The 25,509-nt window shown below is 42.4% G+C and overlaps 1 protein-coding gene and 1 long non-coding RNA gene across 47 annotated transcripts in view; both read left to right on the top strand.

Moving 5' to 3' along the window:
• The window catches only part of NRXN1 (neurexin 1), a 986,669-nt gene that overhangs the window by 463,929 nt on the left and 497,231 nt on the right, over positions 1-25,509 (top strand). For all 46 annotated transcript variants that reach the window (XM_083604813.1, XM_083604810.1, XM_083604804.1 and 43 more), the window contains one exon: positions 25,115-25,237. In XM_083604813.1, coding sequence (XP_083460939.1) covers positions 25,115-25,237 — 123 coding nt within the window. The remainder of the gene's footprint in view (positions 1-25,114; positions 25,238-25,509) is intronic.
• Positions 1,822-17,082, top strand: LOC310758949. The gene is made up of 3 exons (XR_014546125.1): positions 1,822-12,747; positions 12,857-14,991; positions 15,144-17,082. It is a non-coding gene; the product is annotated as an uncharacterized lncRNA (long non-coding RNA).

The raw sequence follows: 25,509 nt of genomic DNA, 5'->3' as shown, positions 1-25,509 counted from the left end.
CCCTCCAAATATATACATATTGAAATAAACTTTCACAGTGTGATATATCAAAATCTGTTTATGCAGCGTTGAACAACAAGAAAAGCCAGGTAGAACTTTAGCAGATTGATCTATTGATTGAAGTTCACACCAGTAGCTTTTGTCCACAGCCTTTGTTAATTTAAGGCGGCGGGTGAGGGGGACTATGTGGGAACCCTGGTTGTTCAATGCATGATCCCAACTATCAGTAGCATCAAGGTCACAGGGGTCAGCAAACTTTTTCAGTAGGGGGCCAGTCCACTGTCCCTCAGACCTTGTGGGGGGCTGGACTATATTTTGGAAAAAATAAATAAATGAACGAATTCCTATGCCCCACAAATACCGTATTTTTCACCCAATAGGACGCACCGTCCCATAAGGCGCACCTAGTTTTGGGGGGGAAATAAAGGGGGGAAAATTATTTCCCCCCCAGGCACGGGGCTGGGGCGGGGGAGGCCCGAGCTTCCCCCGACCCCAGCCCCCAAACAGGCAGCTCTCTGCAAGCCGTGGGAGCCCAGCGCTGGCTCCCGCTGCTTGCGGAGAGGTCCGCGAAGCCTGGGCGCGCTGATCTCAGCGCGCGCAGGCTTCGGCATGCTGGTAACTCTCCGCAAACAGCTGGAGTGCTCCCGCTGCTTGCGGAGAGGTCCGTGAAGCCTGGACGCACTGATCTCAGCGCGCGCAGGCTTCGGCATGCAGGCAACTCTCCGCAAGCAGCGGGAGCGCTCCCGCTGCTTGCGGAGAGGTCCGCGAAGCCTGGAGAGCGAAAGGGGTCGGTGTGCACCGACCCCTCTCGCTCTGCAGGCTTCAGCGAAAGCCTGCATTCGCCCCATAGGACGCACACACATTTCCCCTTCATTTTTGGAGGGGAAAAAGTGCGTCCTATAGGGCGAAAAATACGGTAACCCAGAGATGCATTTTAAATAAAAGGACACATTCTACTCATATAAAAACACGCTGATTCCTGGACCGTCTGCGGAATGGATTTAGAAGGCGATTGGGCTGGATCCGGCCCCCGGGCCTTAGTTTGCCCACCCATGAAAGGAGTTAGGAAGGAGGGCAGGGCCCATCTTCAGTCCAGCAAACAATGAGGTGAACCTCAAACAGTGGTGAGAAAAAATGGCTGATTGATTTACAGAAGTATTTCAAACTGCTATTGCACCTGATGCATTTTGAGCATAGCAAGTTCACTAGTCATGGGCAATGGTAAATAATAACAATAAATAAATCAGAAGGCAAGAAGCTATCACTGTCCCTGACAAAATATGTTTCTCTACTTGAAATGCTCTTTAAAATCAATTTTTTAAAAAATAAATAAATTCTACCACCTTTAAAGATCCATTTAATTATTTTTACATGCCTATACCACCCCAATATACATGCATTACACGTTACAATAAGAATCACTAATTTAAAGTAACAAGAATCAACTTTCAAAGTTTCATCTCTCTTCCTTAGTTAGAATCATAGCATTTTTGAACCAGAAAGGACTTTCAAGGTAATCTGATCCAAAGCAATAATCTGCCACTTCAGTAGCTTTGTATGTACATGGCTACCCAGCCTATACTTTTAAGTGCCTGCAGCCTCCAGCCAGGAAGCTTCTGAAGCAAATTGTTCCATTGTTGAAGGGCTTTCACCATTGGGAATTTTCTCCCTGTTTTTAAGCTATAACCTGCTTCCTTGCAATTTCCACACGTGGTTCTGGTCCTGCCCTCTGGAGCAACAGAGGGCAAGCCTGTCCCATCATCTTCTAGACACCCCTTCAGATATTTGAAGACAGCATTAATTCCCTGCTTAACTGTCTCTTCCTCAGGCTAGGCTTCCTCACAGGCCATGCTTTTTGGATCCCTCATTATCCCGATGTGCTTGTGGGAGAATAATGCACCCACTGAGCTCCATGTATGAAAGACAGCCTCCTTCTCTTTCTGTGGCATGGCATGCTCTACTTCTGCTATGGGAAATCCAAGGAATATTGTCTTGATCATTGGAAAGAATATAAGAACCCCTGCCTACATCAGCCTCTGCATATGCATTTCCTTGGAAGATTTTTGCCACTGCCACCACTTGCAATGTTTTCCCCCACAATCTTCTTCCATTGTTGATATTCTTACAAACCAAGAGTTGAACTCCCTATTCCAAATAAAGAGGGTGTGCAGTCGATGATATTTTTTATGTCCCGCAAGATTATATTTGTGTGATGGCTTCTTTTACACACTAAATATATAAGACCTCTTAGACTGAATTGGTTTTTTCCTATGTGTCTTACATCATGCTTGATAAATTTTTAACCTTTCTGATATTATTTGGATTAAGATGCTATGTTCTGAAAGAGGATTGTGGACTGTGATTTTATTTTGAGTCTGTGGACCTCCCAAACTTTCTATAGTAAGTACAGTACGTTCTAGTTTTCCTTTTGTGGTGGGCAGAGGTGTGGGGAGAGAGTGTTAAATGTTGCAGACGTTGTGTGACAAAAGTAGCTATCATGCCCTTGTTTTAAACCAAGTGACTGAGGCATGATTGAGTCAAAGCTAAATGCTTCTTTCCCCCATTGATTTCCGTGGGAGAGACTTAAATATAACCTTAGCTCTCCCATGGAAGGTAAGTGGGCTCAAAAGTAGTTAACTTTGGCTGGAACATGTTTTGAATTTCCATTCAGGAAACATACTGCTATTCAATTCCAGTTCACTGCAATGGTGTTTACTTGCTGCATTTGACAGCAGGCGAACATTTAATGGATTACTGCCAAAAACATCATTCTCTTTGGGTTTTCTAGTTTCAGGTTGGTTGGTTGGTTTGGAAACACTTGGAATGTGAGATTACTTGTTTGCAGCGCAAAGCAACAACAAAAAAATGTGCGCCTTTCACCCAGTTGCCTTCTTTCAGTGGGGCAAACTGAATTACAGGTCTTTCTGTATGTGATACAACAAAATAGAAACTAGAGTGGAGAAAAATAACTAGCGGGAACAGAAGTATTATTAATTATCATCATTGAACTATTGACCGCAGTTCTCAATCTCAAGCATTCTTGTAGTTCACATTCAATTCTAAGACATGCATTGTATAAAAAGTATGTTTAATATTTTCCGAAGCATAGAATTACATAGTGACAATTTAAATAGTGATGTACCAAGAAGGTGGAAAACACTATTTAAATCAGAAATTGCCCTCCTGCAAGAAAGGTTTCAAAATTTGTGTCAGAATCGTAGTCATTCAAGAGAAAAAGAGCATATTGTTGATATTTTTTTAAAAAAAATATGTCTCTGGCATTGCAAACAAACCTCAATGCAAGCGTAAAGTCACAAGTATAACGAAAAGCAACAGTTCACCACAAGCACAATAAATGACTTTTGTTATTGCTGAGAAATGCATTTGTTCTGTGGAGCTAATGGCAGGTGGTATAGGAGACTTAGATTTCCTATGGAATACCCATAATGCCTTTCTATGAGCAAAAAAAAATCTGTGGAGAACAACTGCGAAGAACACCAGTAATATGGGTTACATCCAGCAAAGTCGTATACCGAGTTAGACCCATTGAAAACAACAGACTTCATCTGTGTTTACTTTCAATGGCTTTATTCTGAATATGACTTAGTGGGGGAATTTTTTGACCACCAACTGTTGGTGAACTACAACTTCCAGCAGTCCTAGCAAGTATGGACAATTGCCAAGGATGATGGGAATTGTATTTCAGCAAATCCTAGAGAGCCATATGTTCCCCACACCTGACTTAGTAGCATACAGCCCTTGCTTAAGAGCTGGAACTTAAGTGGCAAAGTGCTTTCATGTTCTGTGTGCGCTACGTGAATCATTCTATTCATTTATGGAATGAGGATGCTAGGAATCAGTAGACCTGATAGGTGTGGAACAAGCATATTTACACGTACATTGGCTGTTCGTCTGTTAACTGCATATAAGGTGGGGAGAATAAGGTTTCAATGGTGTGTTTTAGTCATGGCTGCTATGGCAGTTGTGTCTTTTCTCGTCCCACGATTGGAGCACTGAGTCAAAAGGTGAACATAAGTAAGTTGCAGTTAAGTTAGCTACATGATCTGGGTAAAACTCTGAAACTGTTAACATGAGTCCCCAGACATAAAACAAACTAAGGGACATGGTTGGTTTTCATGCAGTGGTTTCTCTTTTGCCACACCTTCATTTCAGACTCATTTGCAGTTTCTTCTTTCCATGTTTTGATAGAAGCAAATCATTATAAACAGGAGCTGAAATGATCGTTTGCAAATATTCGAAATCCACCCCGAATTTGAAATGTTTTAAATTCAGAATTAAAATCATTTTACCTCAGAACTTTCCGACGTCTCTTAAATGTTTTCATTTTAGCAGGCATCAAAAACTGTCAGCTGTCAAATAATATAAAATACCAAATGCCATTGCATTTTATCTTCAGTATGCTGTCACATGCTAAATATCATTTTGTTTGTACTGCCAGGCAACAAATACTGTTATCAAATGTACTAGTATGACAAGTGGTGATAGCAAATCTCCAGTGAATATTTAGGGAAATATTGTAAGAATATCTACAGACTGTTTGAGATAAGTATACATACAGAATTCTGGTGAATGCATTTATTTCAGCTCCACGATAGATTTCCTCTTATGATAAAATCACACTGACTGTCTGCTTCAGTTAAGTATGTTGAATTTTAGGTAAGCAATGCATACTTAGGAATCTACAATTTCAGTGACCAGGTTATCACTCAAGCATCATTAAAGACAGGAAACAAATCTACTGTAAATGACTATTACTATGTGTTTCTCAGGTCATGTAAACACTGCCACCAGTTGTCAAGAAGGCATAAATAATTACGGCCATTTCCAGCACCAAATGTTGGAGTTTTGTTGTGAATACACCGAAGTCATTCATAGCATTCCCAACATTGGTCCTTCCAATTAAATCCATGTTCCTGTAGCTTAGGGACACCCAGATAGAACTACAGGTACCAAGATGGAAGTAGCTACATGGGATCACCTGGAACATGGCTGAGCAGTGGAACTGCCATTGAAAGAGAATTAACAGAAGGAACAGCAAGACTGGACCAGAGTGTGTCATGGAGATTCAAGCGGGTAATGTATCAGCCAATGGAATAAAATACAGTGCAAACATTTGCTCCTACACTGTGGCTCTTAGGTTGGTTTTCCTTCACTATATCCATGCCTATCACATTGTATGCAATAATTCTGTGAAAATGCTTTCCAGCTGTAAAGTGAACATGACTATTCCAAGAAAAATAGAGCCCCAAAATCATTTAGACTGGAAAGCCACGTTGGAGAATACAGCTGAATGTCTTTACCATTGCCAATTTATTTACATACCCCATTTTTCCACAAGTAAATCTGTGCTCAAAGGGTTCATAAAATAATAATATCAAAGTCTAAATACTGTGATTCAATGCCAATGCATAATCAAACATACAGTATCAGTGCAATGTAACACTGGCAAAAGACAATGACTCAACCATTTACAGTTCATTTAACATATATAAACATTTAAGTAAGCCCACAACCTATAAACAGATCAAGACAAAGTATCCATTAAGCAACTCCCGTATGAAGGCTCCTAGGACTACCCAGGGCAATGCAGGTGACACCAAACATCTGATGGCAACCACAGAATCTCTCCCACTTCTCTTCGGGAAAGAGCTCCCTTGTTATAAGATGATGGGAGAACAAATACGGCAAAGGAAGAAATTTAAGAAAGGAATACAGTCTTTTGTTGCTGTTGTTATGCAAGGCCAATTTGTACTACAGGCCTTAAAACACATACGCTGCCATGTTCTCCTCGCTTTCAATGGTCTACCTTAGAACTGAGGCATGACTCAGTGCCAGACATTGTTCCCTTGACTGGCCTTCTGCACATGTAGCCAAGGTGGCTCACGACATCCGCCCACCTCTTCCTCTATGCAACAAACCTCTTTATTTCCTTTCCATTCTCCCATCACTTCCTTCCCTGCGGACAGCAGTACTCAAGCGACCCATGTGTTCGTTACTCTCCTTTACAGCTACCTTTCTTTAATGGGACTTGAAATGGAGCAATACTTAATGGGTTGCACTTGAAGATTGCACTTTCAATTAAAATGCACACACAGGCAGATATTTTGCCTATTATCCCACTTCCTCTGGCTCTCGCTGACTGAAAAGCTCTCTTCCATAATTGTCGGGTCTCAGTAGGCCTCAGCTGATACTCAGGGATATTTTTTGCATCCACTTTGCTGCTTCCCCCCCTTTCATTACTGGATCTGTTTTTGTTTTGTTTTTTTAATAGGCACTTTTGGGTGATGGAAGGAAGCATTGCATGTTTTCCTTTTCATTCGTTATGCTTCCGTTCATATGTGCTTGATGTGTATGTCAGCACTGTGTCACTTCTAATGGCGGGCATTCACTTTAGGCCACTAATTTGAGTGCTTCCTGCAGCGTTGCAGGAGCTTCTGCAGTTCCTCTGCTTCTTGCACCACTGGAATAATACTATGTGTTTCTATCATATGGCTCAAGTCTTCTTCAGCGGGCTTGTTAGAACTTGAAGGGGCCACTAGTATGGAGCGATGCCCATTCTTAGTCATGAGAGATTAATGGGGCGTAGCAAGGCATTTTGATATATATCACTGTCATGAAACTGAGAGTCTATTTTCTATACGCCAGTCAAGCTTTTCAACTTTTGTGCTACTTTTAAAGTGACAAATGGCCAGCAATAAATGTCAAACTCTGATCTTCCACTTTTTGTGTTGTTTGGAATGTGATCTTATCTACATGTAAGCACAGCCGTGTCAGTCTGAAAAGGCCGCTGCTAAAATGTCATCATGAAAAACCCTAAATCAGTCTCCCAGGTGGCTTAATTTAGAGATTGGTTATAATGACATGTTCTATCCCCTTCTGAACGCAGTGGTTGATTTCAGCTGAGGTTTCGGAGAAGATAGACAATAAGGTCTTCCAGGTTGCAGCCAGGAGAGTCTATCCATACCTTTATGCTATTGCTCTTATATTTTTATCACACCTTTCCTTCAGGGAGACCATCCTATCATCAGAAATGCCAGTTGAGGCCAACAGTGATACCAAGATACCCAGTGAGTGTGATGGTTGAGAGGGGAGTCAAAACTAGGTCCTGCCAAACCAAAACTAGCACTCCCTCCATCAAATCACCCTAGCTCTTAGGTTGGCTACTGAAGCAGAAGACAAGCTGCATCTTCTGTTGCGCTTCCTTTCATGCCTCTTCCATTCTGCATGGCACACCTGAAGTTCTGCCCTCCACAAAAGGAAGCAAGGAAGGGAAGGCCCAAAAACAGGTGCCAGAACTTTACTTGGGTGAGTAGGGGATTACCCAGGACCTAACCAATGGAGGGAGCCACATCAGCGTTGATCAACAGTACCAGATGTCAGTGTTTGAAATTACTGGACCCGTTTCTTCTCTTTCAAGACAGTAGCAGTGAACAGTGGAAGTGTTTTCCCAAGAGTGATTTCCGTGCTTTGAGTGTGCTCCATGCTCCATTTCCTAGACTGCTGAGCAGGCCTGCATGCTTAATCAACTGTTATTGACTCACTAGCAGAAGATACCCAGCTCAGGAATTCTAAGTAACCGAAACTTGCTGAGATTTATAAATGGATAATGCCATTTGTTTGTTTCCTTCCAAATCGGTGCAGTTTGGAATGGCTCAGCCATTACATGCAGAATTTGGTTACTATCTTGCTTCACATGTCATAGCTCCCCAACTGCAGCCCAGTTGCAGCTGGTCGTATGGTCTAGGGCTAGGCAGTGGCCATGGCAACAGGGCATTGGGAAGGCGCTGTGAGGAGGCCTGATTCGTTCATATGGCATGCCCCTTTGCAAGTGCCTTGCAATTTTCAGTTGCAAGAATTTCTGCAATCCTCAGGCCACCCAAGCAGTTTCCACTTCTATTATCTTATTGGCAAATGCTAGGGAAAGATAAGTGGATGGAAGATCAAATACACAGTTCAGACGCAACACATTTCTCAGCTTGCATCTCTGAGAGAGGCAGAAACTTAATAAAGACCATTCATCTCCCTGATATCTCAAGCTTTCGGTAATGCACTGGGCACATAAGAGACTGCCATCCATTCTCCTGCGGAAACTGCAAAATCTCATTTGATGATGAAATTGACTAATACATTATCCATGTGTTAACCTTATAGGATTTACTGCATGGATTGGGCAGAATAAAAGTATCTGCCCCCCCCCCCGAGTAAATAAAAAGCCTCAGAATGCAGCAAATTAGGTTACATGCTTGGTTGGTAGATATGGGCATCGTAGAGGCCTTTGCTATATTCAAAAGCTGCAGTTTTGATTTTCCTGTTGTGTCTGATATAAGCGTAAAAAATCATATCATTAAAACCAGCTCCGGTTCATGCAAGCTACAAGTTCAGATCTTGCTACCACTGCTCAGATACTGGTATCAAAGTAAGAGAACAGAAGGAAGGGGATGCCAACCAGGTTCAAAGATCAGTAGATTTCTCTCCTTTTTTTGCCAGAAACATGGTCATAAAATCTCTAGTAAAGGTAAAGGGACCCCTGACCTTTAGGTCCAGTAGTGGCTGACTCTGGGGTTGCGGCGCTCATCTCGCTTTATTGGCCGAGGGAGCCGGCGTACAGCTTCCGGGTCATGTGGCCAGCATGACTAAGCCACTTCTGGCAAACCAGAGCAGCGCACAGAAACGCCGTTTACCTTCCCACTGAGGTGGTACCTATTTATCTACTTGTACTTTGATGTGCTTTCGAACTGCTAGGTTGGCAGGAGCAGGGACCAAGCAATGGGAGCTTACCCCGTCGCGGGGATTCGAACCGCCGACCTTCTGATTGGCAAGCCCTAGGCTCTGTGGTTTAACTCACAGCGCCACCTGTGTCCCGTCATAAAATCTCTACTCGGGTATAAAAAACCATCTGTAGCTCAGTGACAGAGCATCTGCTTTGCCTGCCAAAGGTCCCAGGTTCAATCTCCAACATCTCCAGATTCTACCTGAAGCTCCTTGGGAGTTACAGCTAGTCAATGTAAAGAATGGTCTGATTCAGTATGAGGCAACTGTTTATGTTCCTATGCTCCCATGCATAGTTTTATTCTGCTGGTGTATATGGATTGCATTTTCAAGACAGCACAGAAGCAAGAATGAATGGTTCAAGGAAAGCAACAATTATTATCTAGACACCCAAAGGTGAAGAACACTTAATATTTAGCAGGAGATGCTGCTTTCTTACAAAACGGAATAGGAATGAGGTGGAAACCCAAGCACACCTGTTCAAATTGTTGTTAGCTTGATCATCAAACCATACCATAGTCAACCTGATGCAGGCCCTTCTTCTTCTTCTTCTTCTTCTTCTTCTTCTTCTTCTTCTTCTTCTTCTTCTTCTTCTTCTTGCATCTCACAGCTCTATGTGGGGTGCTACCCCACTCCCAACATCCAGAGCTCAAAAATATTTCAACCTTGTGGAAATGGATGGAAAAGTAGTTATTGGTGTACCCCAAGAAAGATGGCAGAATTCTGACATGCAGCCCATCTGTGTTTTTTATTTTGCTGGAAGCCACCCAGAGTGGCTGGGGTAGCCCAGCCAGATGGGTGGCATATAAATAAAAACATTCTTATTCTCTAGTGCAGAGCTTTCCAAACTGTGTGTCATGACATATTGGTGTGTTGGCTGCAACGTATTGGTGTGTCACACAAACACTGGAAAGGGGTTAGTTCCACCTCCAGTTTGCTAGTAAAACTGAATTGCTGTGTTGCAAAATGATGCATGTCTAAAAACTGTGTCACCAACATGAAAAGTTTGGAAATCTCTGCTCTAGTGACAAATGACACATCAACCTCCCCCCCGCCCCCCCGCCAGCCAGGCAATGATTGTCTAGACTCATGATTCTCAGGCAGGAAATAAGACATTGGTTAGGTGGCCCAGTGAGATCTTTTGACCTGTGTTGGAACTGCTCCAAGGTGATGTGGTTTTGGTTTTGTTTAGTCTTGGGGAGACAGGAAGGTATAAGCTGGAGTACAGCTTGCATTTGTGCTCTTTGAGCATTAAGCTGAACATTCAAAGAGCTTTCTCAGGTCTGTCAACACTCTTTTTAAAAGAAACAAAGCCCCATCAGGTGCGGTGAAGGTTCCTGTACCTTCGCTGGTGTAGATGAGCACATGCAGCTTTTCTCCAAGGGTGAGAAAAGATGCCATTTGTCTTCTACAAAATTACAAAAAGTTTCAGAATGCATTTTCTGCAGGCACTTGTTTACAATAACAGGGAGATGTCCAATAATAGAATGAACAGGGTTATTCTTCTTCCTCTGGGGATACATCAGGGGACATGTGGAACATTGGGTCAGAGAATTATTGGATTAATTCTCTTTTTTAAAGACCATTAATTCCATGAGAAGCTTCAACAGAAAATATGACTGCATAATGAGCATTTATGGGACCTGAAACCTAAGCAGATGCTAATTGGAAGAAAAAAGATAGATTGTATTAGTAAGAACGAGGATACATTAGGGCAAAGGTGAAATGACAAAGGACAAAATGGGTATTTTTTTTACGCCTCATGCATTTTTCAAATCATCAGTAAGTGACCTTACTGCAGGTTTCTGCTACAGACCTCCAAGCCTGACCAAAGACTTGTGTGATGCCTTCCTAGAGCTGACTGCCAAACATTTAAAAAGGAGAGATATTGTAGTCATGGGAGACTTCAGTTTCTCTGATATCTGCTGCAACTGAAACTCTGCCAAGAATGTAAGGTACAACAAATTCTTCAATAGCCTCATTGACAGTTTCATTTCCCAGAAGCTGGCAGAAGCAACAAGGGGATAATCTATATTGGACTTGGGCCTCACTAACAGGGGAGTACTGATAAATGAGGTGGAAGTACTGCAAAACTTTGAGGATGTGATCTTGTCCTCTTGGGTTTCGTGGTACAGAGGCAAGGGACAGCTGAGTGCAGTCAGACATGTACTTTGGACTTTAAAAATGCTGGTGTCAAAAAGCTTAAGGAACTGCTGGATGAGATCCCATGGTCAGAAATAGTCAAAGAGGAGTTCAAGATGAATGAGAGTTTCCTAGAGCTAAAATACTGCAGGCACAAATGCAAATAATTACAACGAGAAAGAAAAGTGGGAGGCATCTAAATAAACCACCGTGGTTTACAGATGAGCTGAGAGCCAAGAAGGGCATGTATAATAAATGGAATAAAAGGCAAAGTACGAAGGAATAGTATACATAGGTAGCCAGCAGTTTCAGGAAGAAGGTCAGGAAGGCTAAAGTTCAGACCGAGCTCAGGCTTGTAAAACAGATTAAAGATAGCAATGATTGTTATTTCTTCTATGTTTGAAGCAAGAGGAAGAACAAGCAAGCAATAGGTCCTCTGTGTGGAGAAGAAATGCTCAGCACCTACTTCACCTCTGTCTTCTCCCAAAAGGAAAGCATTGCCCAATCTAGTAATAACAGGTTAAATGATGCAGGGCCCAAGATAGGAAAAGAGGTGGATAGGGAACACCTAGCTACTTTAAATGAATTCAAATCTCCAGGGCCTGATGAGCTGCACCCAAGGGTAATAAAGGAGCTTGTGGATGTAATTTCAGAGTCTATAATCACTGAGAATTCTTGGCTGATAGCTCCTTGCCTCCTTTCCTTGCTCCATTCCTTCTCTATTATTCACTTTTAATGCCTCTGTTGATCAGTCCCACCCTTCCTGGCATCCGTTCTCTTCCATTTTCTCAAGCTTCTTTTCCTACCAGCTGTTGCAAATTAACAAATGTTCCCTGGGAGGAAGTGTAAGTAAATCCAAAATTGCTATGCTTCTGGTCACTGCTCCCTTCTGTTTTCTGCTGATGGACTGTACTGCCATTATATGCCTTCAAGGCTGCTGTCTGCAGGGATTGGCTGTGCAACCTACTTTCCCATGGGGAACTCAGGCCCAAAGCCCACATCAGACATAGTTTGGAGACAAAAAGCCTTGTGGGCCAAATTGGGAGTCTTGCTGGTTTCGCCATGGCTGGAGATTCCCCACCCCTGCTCTGTACCATCCATAGTAGTTTGTCTGGTCATCATTTCAATTACATAGAGTTTGGGTGTTCCTTGTGTATTTGTTTGCCAAATCAGAAACACTGTGCGTTCTGGAGAATCCACATGCTTTCTTGGAAGAAAGAGAGAGTCATGGCTTGCCACAGATATGAGGTGTCTTATATACTATATACTGATTACTTTGCAAACAAGGTTTAAACCAAGTAGATTCCCTGAATGAGCAGTTGATATCTCCTTTCGAACTTCTATGCATGATTGTGCCTCCTATTCCATCCATTTAATTTGTGGCAGTTAGCATGAATGCAATAAGACATTCTCTTTCCTAGCTGCTACTTTGCTCTCAGAGTACAGTGGGACCTTGGTTAAGTACTTAATTCGTTCCGGAGGTCCGTTCTTAACCTGAAATTGTTCTTAACCTGAAGCACCACTTTAGCTAATAAGGCCTCCTGCTGCTGCTGTGCCGCCAGAGCATGATTTCTGTTTTCATCATGAAGCAAAGTTCTTGACGTGAGGTAATATGTCTGGGTTAGCGGACTCTGTAACCTGAAGCATATGTAACCTGAAGCGTATGTAACCCGAGGTACCACTGTATAGGCTTTTTTCCAATTTTATTTATTAGTTTTCCACAAAATTTTTTAACACACAAACAAATAAACAAACAAACAAACAAACAAACATAAATCCTAACCTTATTGTAACTAATCTTATTAACATTGTTAAGTGAAAACAATTTTTTTCCCCTTCCAGTAGCACCTTAAAGACCAACTAAGTTAGTTCTTGGTATGAGCTTTCGTGTGCATGCACACTTCTTCAGATACACATTGTTAAGTGACTTCCTTGTATCCCCTTAGTTGAATTTCAGTGTATATCAATTTAACGGTTTTCCAAAACCAATATTCTCATAAAGTTAACTTAGTCACTTAACATCTTTCTAACTTTCCCATTTGGCATTTCAACATATTAATTTATCACATTGCATATTTAAATCCTAGGCCTGTCTAGTATTTGCAAGCTTTTTCAATTAAGTTATCTTAACATATTTGGCTAAGTAGTCTTTAATTTTTTTCCCATTCTTCCTGGTACTCCTCCTCCTTCTGGTCGCGGACTCTTCTGGTCAGGTCGGCTAGCTCCGAGAAATCCATCATCTTCATCTGCCAATCTTCCACTGTTGGTACTTCTTGTATTTTCAGAGTATAGGCTTTTTAGGGGTTGACTTTAATTAGTTCTTTTGGGGGTTTTTTTGCGTGGAATATATTTCCATATAGAAATTAATATGCGTTAGTCATGCACAGCGGAAAAAAAGTTCAGTGTTGCCATCAACAGTTTGTTATATGTGAATTCATTCCCTGCTTCATGAATTTTTCCTAGATAAAAAGATCCCAGCGGGCACTTAGTTCCTGTGCTCTTTAAGCTGTTGCTCTCCATTATCATTATGAAAATAAGATCAGTTGCTCAATTGGAAATATGTTTGCTGAAGAGGTAATGGCATTAAAAAGCTTGTTGGAACTGTGTGTCGCCACCAAGAACAAAAAAATCTTCTATTAAAATGACTTTTCGGTGTCTAGTATGTTTTACATTTGTGCCTATTAAAATGCATGAAATATCTCTTCTTATCTCCATTAGGCATTCAGCAGCTTATTACTGAGACCTTGTAAACTGTTTCCTTAATATCTGGTACTTCACAATGAGTGTAACAAATCACGCTTGACAAGATAGTTAGAATTGGCATCCAGGCACGGCTCCCATTGCAAGCTGGGCACAGAATGCTGTCCATTTAATTTTTCAGCATTTTTGAAGGCCTTATTGAAAGTCTTCAGAAAGTCTTCAGAAGACTATTTCCTGCTTAATGTACTGATTTAGATGCACCTAGGAATGGCGGTTCTGCTCGTTTTGCTTTCTCTCAGCTTCTCACTTTTCCAGTCTTAAATTCAGCTTGTCACAAATTTCCAAAGCAGCTGAGGAAGGGGAAAGTTCTCATAAAAATATTCTCAGCATTTTACTTCACATTTATTCTAATACAAACATTTCTGAAAGCAATTTCCCCGTAATACAATGCATTTCATATTTATACAACAAAGCATGTTCCTTTAGGAAGAAAGGGTGGGATAAAAGTGCAACAACAATAATTGAACAATAATTTATTGAAGCAGGTTTCACCACTCTTATGCAACCTTTCCACTAATATGTGAATTTTGAAGGCTTGCTGCATTTTGATTTGGTAAATGTGAATTGTGTAGGTTTACATTAACGTGGAGTGAAATGGATTTTCTCCTCTGTTGTCTGTTACACTCACAGTGGAGGTTGATGTTTCCATGAGATTCCTATAACAGCAAATCAAGCTCTGTGCAATACAGAGAAATTATTTGTATCCTGAAATGGGTATAAATAAGTGTGATAATAATTCAAAAAACAAGCCTTGGTTTTTTTGAACAGAGAACCTACATTTGAGACATTGGTTGATTTATCAGGGTGGCTGGACAGTGACCCACATTGCAAAGTATTATGTCTTTGGAATTTCCGCTGTCATTTTCAGCTCTTGATGGAATAAAATGCAAGACGAAGACTTCAGCTAGGAGTCACTGACACATACAAAAAATATGCTTGAACCCCAGTACTTACCTGACTACCTTCATAACTTTACTACTAAGTAAGGGTATTTCCTGTTTTAAAATGTATTAATCTTCCTGTCAGCAGTATTTCAAATGAGAAAGGCATGATACAAACGTAAAGTTTGAAGCCATTTCTGTCTAAAATGTGAGCAATAACATTATTTCAATTTCTACATTCCTTTCAAAACTGTTTGAGCGCACAAATCAGGTAAGTTTTTATAACTCACCTTCTACATATATTTGCTGGTGTTTGCTCTTTGGAGATCACAAAACTAGAGAAGAGGAAGATTATGTCTGAGCAATAACTTAAAAGAAAAGGATGGAAAATAATGTAGAAATATTATTCACTTAGTCAGTGGCGTAGCGTGGGGGGTGCAGGGGGGGCTGGCCGCACTGGGTGCAACATCTGGGGGTTAGGGTTAGGGGGTGCAAATCCACGGGTTAGGGGGAGCAAATTACTTGCCTTGCCCCGGGTGCTGACAACCCACGCTACACCACTGCACTTAGTGTCTCCTTACCTTATAGCAGGGGTAGCAAATATAGCAACTACAACTCCTATCAGCCCCAAGGAACTTGACCAGCGGTCAAGGGTGATGGGTGTTGGAGTCAACAATATGTGGCAAACACCTTGTTCGCAATGCTGTTACTAAAAACGAGGCAGGAAAGGCAGGACCAAAAACATCAATCCTGGCATCAGATTCCGCTCAAATAACTAAGGGTGCTTCCAAACTGTCACTCTTTTGTGGGGATGATGCATGCACTTTATGAAATAAATAAAACAAATTCACATGCTAGAAAATTCAGGTTGCACAATTAAAGTCACTTTGATGCTCTTGCGCAACAAATGTGTTTCCCTTCCATTTTTATTTATTTTTTAATCCTCAAACTTTTTGCAGGAAGGGAAGTGATTGGAGACTGCAGTGGAAAAGGTGGGATGGCAGTTGTTTCATCCAATGTCGTATATGCCCACCCCAACCAAATTAGAACGAATGCTCGGTAAACAGCTGCTGATGTTTAATTCGCCCACAAACCTTAGTGATGGGGTGCCATCACCAAGAAGGCTCTCCCCTACATTGTCATATAGTGGGCTCCAGCTAAAAATGATGCAATCAAAAGAACCTACCTGGTGAATCCTTTAAAAAGGGGGGCAGGTCTGTACAGCAAAAGGTGTACCTTGGCTCCAAGTTCGATTGGACATAAATACAAGGACCTTGAAGCAGACTTGGCAGCATATAGACAGCCAGGGCTTGTGCCCTGCCCCCTCCAAATTGCTGTTACAACTGGATAATCCATGTGAAGCTCTTGGAAAACTTAGAGTGTTATACAAACATTAAGTATTAAGTATCTCTCAGCAATTTCCAAGTGGTCAATGATGATTATATATTTTTTTTAAAAAAAAAAACACCACTTCTGATCAGGCCTTAGAATGAAACTGCTAATGCGAGACAGTTGTGAGTTGAAAGTGTGGAACCAATAGATAAAACTGAATAAATAGCAACAACAACAATAATGTTATTATTGAAAATATTGCAAAGCCATTTCGTGACCAGGCGCGACAGCCCCAGCCCCCAGGGATCATAAGAAAGGAATAAAGACTCTGACAACGTTATGGAATTAAAATTAGGCCACAACTTTATTAAACATCCGAATGTAGGAAGACCACGGCTTAGGCCTTGGGTGTGTATCCCTCCCAGCCCCCCAGCTGGGGGTAAATGGGATATGGGGGTGCTCTGTAAGATGTAAGTGTAGCAGGCAGCCCAACCCATATCCCCAAACACAGGGTAGTTCAATTACAACCTTTCAGTGTATGGCCAGTGACACCCGCATATATATAACCCCTTTAAGAGGGGACCTTGGAATCACCGCCACAGGGGGGTGACTCACCACTTCACGCTCCCCCCCCCCCATTATAGGGATGAAAAGATTAAGGATTCCACCCAAGGCCATAACCGCCAAAGTTGTGACAAATTGCTACGGGGAAGACAAAACCTGCCAATGCAGGAAAATTTCTTCCCAGTCCTTCAACAGCAACCAGTCAAAGACCATAGCAGCGCCCGCTAAACAGGAAGAAAAAATTAACCTGCAAACAAGAAAACATGAAACAAAGGGAGGGTGAATCTCCAGAGCCGACTGCCTGGCTATCGTCGGCTCCACCCCCTATTTATAAATGGAGCTGGCCCCACCTCCCAGCAAGAAACTTGATTACTGAGGCTGGGTGTGAACCTCCAAAAATTAACACTGAGAGGCAAGCCAGCCCTCTCCCTAGTGGAAAGTTCCCTGGGAACTGTACCACTGCACGTGATCCCGCAAAGGGCACTCACAGTATAAAGTGTGAATGCTCATTCCATTTTTTGCAGCTGTCCCTGCTTTCCTGATGTAGTAGAAAATCAAAGAGAAAAACAGTTTGCCAATCCTGATTTTTCTTTCTTTTTTAAAACAAAACAAATACTCTTGCGCATTTTAACTTTCACAATTTGAACTCACATAAATCATAGCACCATTGTGGCTACGGGAATAAGATGAATTTGGAAGGTGCCCACCCACGAGGCAAAGTGAGGTGACTTGGGATCCATGGGGTAGCAGATCTGGCCTCTGATGAATGCACTGCCTGTTGCTGCTGTTGCCACCACGATGGCAGAAACAACTTCAGCATACACCTTGAAAACCAGCTCTGCTGCTTCCTTGACAGTCCACCCCCAGTACCACTGCTACAGCTGCCTCTTGGTGAACAGGAGATGCTTCTGGGCTCCTCCTACTCCTAGGAAGAAAATAGTGAGGGCTTCCTTCTGGGGTATCCTGGACTTTGCACCTGCCTGGCATTATTCAGAGTGAGTCCCTTCTCCCCCACCCACAACGGCCTTTGATTCCCACTTCAACCATTGGGTGAGGTTGATTTGACCCTCCACCCCATTCCCTATGTAATAGTTGGTCCCTTACCTTTCCCGCCCCGATCTGGCCACAGTGATCCATGCGACGGTCACCTCCAGGCTTGACTACTGTAATTCGCTCTACGCGGGGCTGCCCTTGAAGCTGTCCCAGAAACTCCAGCGGGTGCAGAATGCTGCAGCGAGGCTCATCATGGGGGTCTCTGCCATGGGAGTATATTCACCCACTGCTTTACCAGTTGCACTGTCTCCGGGTGGAGTATAGGGTCAAGTTCAAGGTGCTGGTTTTGACCTTTAAAGCCCTTTGTGGCTTAGGGCCCTCATATTTACAGGACCGCCTCTCCTGGTATGCCCCACAGAGGACCTTAAGGTCCATGAAAAATCATAGTTTAGAGGTCCCAGGCCCTAAGGAAGTCAGATTATCCTACACCAGGGCCAGGGCCTTCCCAGGGATGGCTCCGACCTGGTGGAATGCTCTGTCCCATGAGACCAGGGCACTGCAGGATTTAACTTCCTTCCGCAAGGCCTGTAAGACAGAGCTATTCCACCTGGCTTTCAATTTGAACTTAGCCTTTTATTTCCCTCTCCCTCCCCTTTTTATGAAGATTACCCGCTCTGGGATCCCACAGCTAATTCTCCTCTGGTCTCCTCGCTGGCCCAAATAGGACTAATTTAGCCAGCTAGCCCTGATGATCATCTAATGTTTTTTGGATGGATTTACCCCCCTAAATTGATTTTTGAATTCTGAATTTATTGTTGTCCATGTTTTATACTGTATTTTATGCTGTTTTTTGTTGCATCAATTAAGTGTTTTAAATTTGTTGTTAGCCGCCCTGAGCCCGGTTTTCTGAACTGGGAAGGGTGGGGTATAAATTAATAATAATAATAATAATAATAATAATAATAATAATAATAATATTCATCCCCTCCTTGTTCCTGATGTAGATCTTCACTCACCCCTTCTCCCCTGGTGGGGGTGGGAGGCCCCATTGTGTGGTTCACCTCAGGTGCCAAAATGTATTGGACTCCCCCCGATGACGCTAAACAAATTTGCTTGGAAATAAGCAGTGTTTTGTTGTAGAGAATGATACATACCCAGTTGGACACCTTGGACTATGACATGTTGAAGAAGAAGAAGAAAGAATGAGAGGGTGCTGTGGTGGCTGGCATCAGGCTGTATAGGCCATGGCATGCCCATGCAGACCTATTTGCCACCAACACATCCTCTGCCAGCTGTCTATATGGGCATCTGGTGTGGGTACCTGGGCTTCAGGGCTCTCTCCTCTTTCTTTGATGTCCAGCCCTAGCTGCCATTAGCTCCACAGGCTGATGGTGAGAACAGGATGGGTCACTTCTCTTTCAGTCCCCATGGATTCAGACACGAAGGTTTATGTGTTGACCACCCCAAACCTACTCCCACTGAACTCAGCGGGACAATTGCATTTCTCAGCAAAAGATCAGAGGTGCGAAAGATGGTTTAAAGTTGTAAAGAGTTAAAAACACACAAAACATCTCAGGCTTAGGAATAGCCATATGGCTGTTGCAGATTCAGGCTCCTGGGAAAATCAGCATCCTTTTTCTAAATTCCGTGTGCTTGTGCAAGAAGCTGCATTAAGAATGAAACGAGAGTTTGTTTGTTTGTTTGTTCTTAATTATGGGCAGTAACGAGTGATTGCAAAGCTCTAAATGTCTTCTCTTGATAACTCTGGGTAGGCAAATTGCTGTAATCCTATCTTTGCTTTTTGATTTGCAAAAACAAAAATGAAACCCACCCTCTCACAAAACAAAGGGTTTAAAATCATTCCAAATCAGAAGCTGAAAAAGATCAGTTGCTTATTTTCTATGCTGTTAGCTGCCACTTGGAATGAGGGCACCTGCAAATTAAAGGGAGTTTATTTACCTCATCATAAACTCACAGTCCAAATTTCTTCCTTTCTGAATTTACATAATTTTCCCCAATCTGCTTGTTCTTAATATACAGTGATGAAATGTTACTAAAAGGAAATTTTTAGAATGCTTTGCTAGTTTTTTCCCTCCCTTCATGTTCCTATCTTCTTAACTTTTAAGTGTGTTGATCAATCTGGATGAACAGTGTTAATAATATTCATATGCTTTTTTCAGCCCAAGTTGGAATGATGGTGGTATGACATAAATTGACACAGTCAAAACATTATGGTTGGTAACCATGATTCTGAGCTTATATATGCAGGGCCAGCTTGTGCATAAATATTTTGCGCTGCATATTTTGCAATGTGAGGATGGCCAAATGTATTATTTTGTAAACATGTCTGAAGCTAGATTATTTTTTTATGAGATACTCCCCCCCCCCAAAAAAAAATGCAGATTGGAAAGGGACATTCTCACATTTAAAAAAAATGTATTCAGGTCTTCACATGCACATGTGGATTTGTTTGTATAGATTTGTAATGTGGGAAGCTACATATACTTGAAATATATTAGTGATACACTGATACCAGAGACAGTGGATAGAAAATTATCCTGTCTTCTCAGTTTTAGCCATCTTCACCACCTTTTCATCAAGGCTGGTCCAGTCTTGCTCTCATTTCTGCCCCACCTTCTGCATTTTTGAGCTCTTCCAGAATCCCTGGCCTATTAATTGACCTACACATCCAGAAATCTTGCATGAGAACAGTTCTTCTTCATCCCTTCACAATAAAAAGAAGGGGTTGCTTATGTCTTTCCTCCTGAATCTAGAACCTTTGCTTCTATAAAATAACTGTATTCTAAGTTAGAGGAATGTTTGGTGCACGATTTCTCTGAACATAGAATCGGAGGATTCAAAGTCTACACTGTAACTTACAGTAGATATAGCACATTAGGAAGCGATTTATAAAGATTCAGTCTAGAGAACAGTTCTACCTCAGCATTATCAAATCGTCCAGGTGCTTTTCCCTGTCTTGCAACTTAACTAAAGATTATTTTTCCAAGTAGTTCCAGCTTCAAAAACCTGTGCTCTTCTACAGAGCACCAAATGCCACCACATTTATAAGTGGCTAACATCGAGTTGTCAGTGGCATAGTTAAGGTTTGGATGAAACCAAGAAGATGTGACCCAGGAAATCACTGTGACTGTGAAGGGTTTTGAAGCCTTCACTGGTTATGAGAAGAGCTTGTATCATGCCAGCTTTTGCAACTTCAGGAGTGTGTGTGTGTGTGTGTGATTGTGACTCGCATGAGCCCCTGCTCTCGTGGTTAGTGGTCTGGGATGGTGGGAGGTGTAGTCCATCAACATTTGGATTGCACCACATTTACTACCTTAGTGTAGTGTGTACAGAACTTTACTGAATGGGAATACAGTGGTACCTCAGGTTAAGTACTTAATTCATTCCGGAGGTCCGTTCTTAACCTGAAACTGCTCTTAACCTGAAGCACCACTTTAGGTAATGGGGCCTCCTGCTGCTGCCGCACCGCCGGAGCACGATTTCTGTTCTCATCCTGAAGCAAAGTTCTTAACCTGAGGTACTATTTCTGGGTTAGCGGAGTCTGTAAACTGAAGCGTATGTAACCCGAGGTACCACTGTAACTGCCCTATGATGCTTTAATTAACCTGTTATCCCCAGGAGCAGCAGGGAGAACGCTGTCTCGTTGCCAGTCTTGTACAGCTGATGTTCTGATCTGGCTCCATCTTGACCTTTTCCTCAGGCAGCAAAACATCTTGGGCTAGTTCTGGAATTACTGTTTGCAGCACAGTGCTTCAGAACCAACACTGTAGTATATCGCGGTCACTTTGGATGCAATATGTCTTTATGTGCCAAATATTCATTCTTTTATAATATCAGGAAGCTCTAGTGGTGCTCAGAAGGAACTGTCACACTGCTGGTTCTGCTGCTGCTGCCTGTAACTACCGTATTTTTCGCCCCATAGGACGCACCGGCCCATAGGACGCACCAAGTTTTTTGGGGGGGAAATAAAGAAAAAAAATTATTTCCCCCCCAGGCGCTTGTGGGGCCGGCAGCGGGGAGACGCACTGTGCTTCCCAGCTGTCCCCGGAGCTTGCGGGGCAGGCAGCGGGGAGAAGCGCTCTTCTCCCCACCGCCCGCCTGCAGACCAGGTCCGGGGACAGCGGGAAGACGCGCTGCGCCTCCCCACTGTCCCCGGAGCTTGTGGGGCTGGCGGCGGGGAGAAGCACACGTCTCCCCACTGTCAGCCTCCAAACCACATCGGGAGACAGCGGGATGGCGGCGTTCCGCCTCCCCGCTGTCCCCCGACCTTGTGGGGCTGGCGCTGCGGCTCTCCTGAAGCCTGGAGCGCGAGATGGGTCGGTGCACACCAACCCCTCTCGCTCTCCAGGCTTCAGCGAAAGCCTGCATTCGCCCCATAGGACGCACACACATTTCCCCTTCATTTTTGGAGGGGAAAAAGTGCGTCCTATAGGGCGAAAAATACGGTATTTAGGAAGTAAACCTTTCTGCCTTGGGAGGGTGGGAACTCAGAGGCACGATTAAGGCAGACAGCCCACTCCAAGTGGACCCTGCTGCAATCCTGATTCTGCTCCCAGGAATAGAGCAGGGACATTTGCCTATGTGGACACCCCTGCCCAATTTATTGTATTCTCAATGTCCAATTTATTGTAGTCTTAATGAAAAAGGTTTCATTAAGTTTTAAAACCAGCTTTAAAACCAGGGCCCTAATGGAGAAACAGGTCGGGGGGGGGGCAAAGTTATTTGAAAGGAGTTCCATTTGTAAATAAATAAATAAATATCAGAAAGATAAACACAGATGACATTTAGAAATTATACAATATTCCTACAAGGCCTGGCAATTCTGTGCCAATGAATACATCAGAAATCCAAATAAATGAAAACGAACAGGTGCGAAATTCCCTCTTTGTCAGGGCGAGCATAGGTTTGTTCTTGTATACTTATTTTATCTTGCTCATTAGTCACAAAAGTGTACATTACCAGACAACTACTGTAAAATTAAATGAGCAAATCATTACCGCAGAGGCATCCTTTTAAGGAATCCAAGAAGGTTAAGTCCATAATTTTAACACGTTTCTCTGCTTGATGTTTTTTGCAGTGGCTAAAAAGTGCGTGTTACTAGACAAATTTTCACTAAGGTTAAAAATAAAATAAATATTGCAGTTAATATATGCAAGAGCCAGCTCTACCACTGGGCAGAGTGAAAAGCATTTGAGTATTATGAAAGGGCAGTGAAATGTTAGTTATGAGAATTTCTGTCTCAGTACATTTCTGCTTCCTGAGATGGTACCAAGATACCTTGGGTACTATGCACCTTGGGAGAGCAGAAGCAATCTTTTCTGCTCCATCTCAGGAAGCAAAATGTCTTGGGCCAGCCCTGATGTAGGATGAATGTGCACAAACACTTGTAAGCATGCACATTCACATACATAACATGTGCAAATAGTGTGAAAAGGAAATTTCATACATCTTGGAGAGGGCATGCACATTGACATAAAGTTTTTTTTTTATAATGCATTGCATGGTCAATATACATAATCTCCGTGTTCATGTTTTTTTTCTTTAAAAAAGATGATTGATTCATTAAAGGTCAGAATATATGAAAAATGTTAAAGTTGAAAGTTGAGTCTTAAGTCAGCTCCTATTTTTCCTCCCGAAGGAGCCTAGGACTTCTTTGTGGTCTCTGGCACACAGCCAATATCTCCCTTTAAGCACAAAGAAAACGTAAACTGAATTAGAATAAAGAAGCTTATTTCTGAAATATGCTAAAACAAAGATAGTGATAGAAGATTCACATTTTCATGAATTCAACAGCACCCTTATAAATGCAAAGCCAACATAGTTACTGCAATTCCATAGGGGCACTGAAAGCTAGCAAGCTTTATATTAATTCTCAACTCAATCATTCCTAGAGTCTTTCAGCATTGTGTCTGTTTAGAAATGATGGCCCCAGTACAACTGAGGTCACAAGCAACTAAGTGCTTATCTGCATTAACACACACACACACACACACACACACACACACACACACACGAGTCTCCTCTGGGCATTTCAGTGTGTCTGGGATGAGCACTGCATATGCAGATGTGCCCCTAGATGTTTGTGTTGTTGTTGTTTTGCATCCTCTCCAGCTGTGTGAACAGAAGCCTGCCTTTTTCACATTGTTCTATATTGTTGGACAGCTGTTTTGAATGAGAAGGATCTATGCAACTTGGTCGATGGATAAACAGGATGCTGCACTCAACATTTGGGGTTTCCAACTAATTGCACGTACATCAGGATCAATTTTTGAAAGTGTTTTTGTAACTCTTGAAGTTGTTCATTGGATTTCTTTCCAAACACTAGTGAAGTTAAGGGCAGACAGACATGAATTCTCACCAGGGTATGCACTGGAGTCAGATTGTCTCAGCTGTTAAACAGTCAATTGTTCTCTGCAGTTGTAGTGACTCAGTGCGATTGATTTGCAGATACGGTACATGGTTTGGATAGCACAGTGTTGTCTGTAGCCAGGTCTTCAACAAACCCGCCATAAATGCTTCTTCCTGATCTAGGGTCTTTGACTTCAGGCCTGTTTTCACACTGACGTGTGTTAAGAGGGTGGGGAGAAAATAGCAACCCTACCGCCCCTCCCCCTCCATGTCACTTGCCACTCAGTGATAGCAAAGGCCACTCCTTAACATTCACCGCTGTTGCTTGATGGTACGCAAGAAGGAGAAGACAGAGAGGACAGCCCAGCTTGCTGTTCATGCTATCACACTTGCTATGTCCCTAGCTTCCAGGTGCCGTTCCACATCTCAAGGCAGCAAGGAACTGTTAACCGAGAATAGATTTTGTCACGCTGAAGAGTTTTAAATGTTCATAAATATTAATAAAAATATATTCATTCTGATGACACAAGATTAGACTGTGATGAAGGTGCCCTTTCAGATCAACTGATTATATAAACATACCACTCACTCTTTTTTGTGCCTTATATTATTTCTGTGGGTTTTATTATGGCTAGGGGCTTCAACAACTGGAAGCAGCCTGTGCGTCTCTTGACTTCTGAGAGGTCCTCCCTAGCACTTTGACTTATAAAAGAAAGTCCAAGTTATGTTGTTCCAAAGTCTTCCGTGATCCTTTCAGTTTAGAGATTCTGAATGCATTTTATTGAAACTCCTGCCATATACAGTTGTATTAAGCACATTTATTAACACAACAAAGCATATGCAACATGAGCCAGGAGGCAACTTTCAACACACTGAAAGAAGTTATCGCACATCTGCAGCCTAAGATTCAGGTTATCATTCTTTTAGCATTTCTATATTAAAAAGCTGCAGCTTATATTAACTTTTGATACTGGTATCCACCATCTCTGTATTGACTGTGCCCATTTATGAAAACCCAGTTGGCCAACTTTGCCATTTTGAAAATATAGCCCACAAGTGTTGCAAGATGACATGTCTGTTGTTTGAAGTCTGCAGAGCCTTTGACACTCTTCCAGCTTGTCTTTGGAATATGTTTTATAAAATGTTTGCTCCAGCCAGTTTCTCTCTTTCTCTTCTCTTTCTCTTTGTTTCTCTCTCTCTCTCTCTCTCTTTCTTTCTCTCTGTGAGGTTCACATGTTGACTAATTTAAAGATTCCATAATAACTGTTTGGCATACCCTACAGGCAAAGGTCCAGAAACCCTTTTTGCTGGCTATAACCTCAATGACAATGAATGGCACACAGTACGTGTAGTTCGAAGAGGAAAAAGTTTAAAGTTAATGGTGGATGATCAACAAGCCATGACAGGTAATAATGAATAATGGTTGCTTATTTATCAGATATCACCATTCAGTACAGATTTGGCGATGTTGGCTGTGACCCAGATTGTCTCATTTGCCTACCTGACACAATGATCAGAAGAGTCTTCATCTGCTTCTGGTTGAACTGCACTGATCTAACAGGCCAGTGGCTTCCATGCCCTCTAATTCTGAGGATCACTGCTTACTGCTCTGATCCTAAAGAGGGCTATGGTTAAAGGTGGAAGATCTGAGGAAGGGGGGCGACCAGCAAGATGATAG

The sequence above is a fragment of the Podarcis filfolensis genome (genome assembly GCF_964270895.1).
Source record: "Podarcis filfolensis genome assembly, chromosome: 3".
Taxonomy (NCBI): Eukaryota; Metazoa; Chordata; class Lepidosauria; order Squamata; family Lacertidae; genus Podarcis; species Podarcis filfolensis.
Note: the sequence above shows the minus strand (reverse complement) of the source record. Positions and strands in the feature narration are given on the sequence as shown.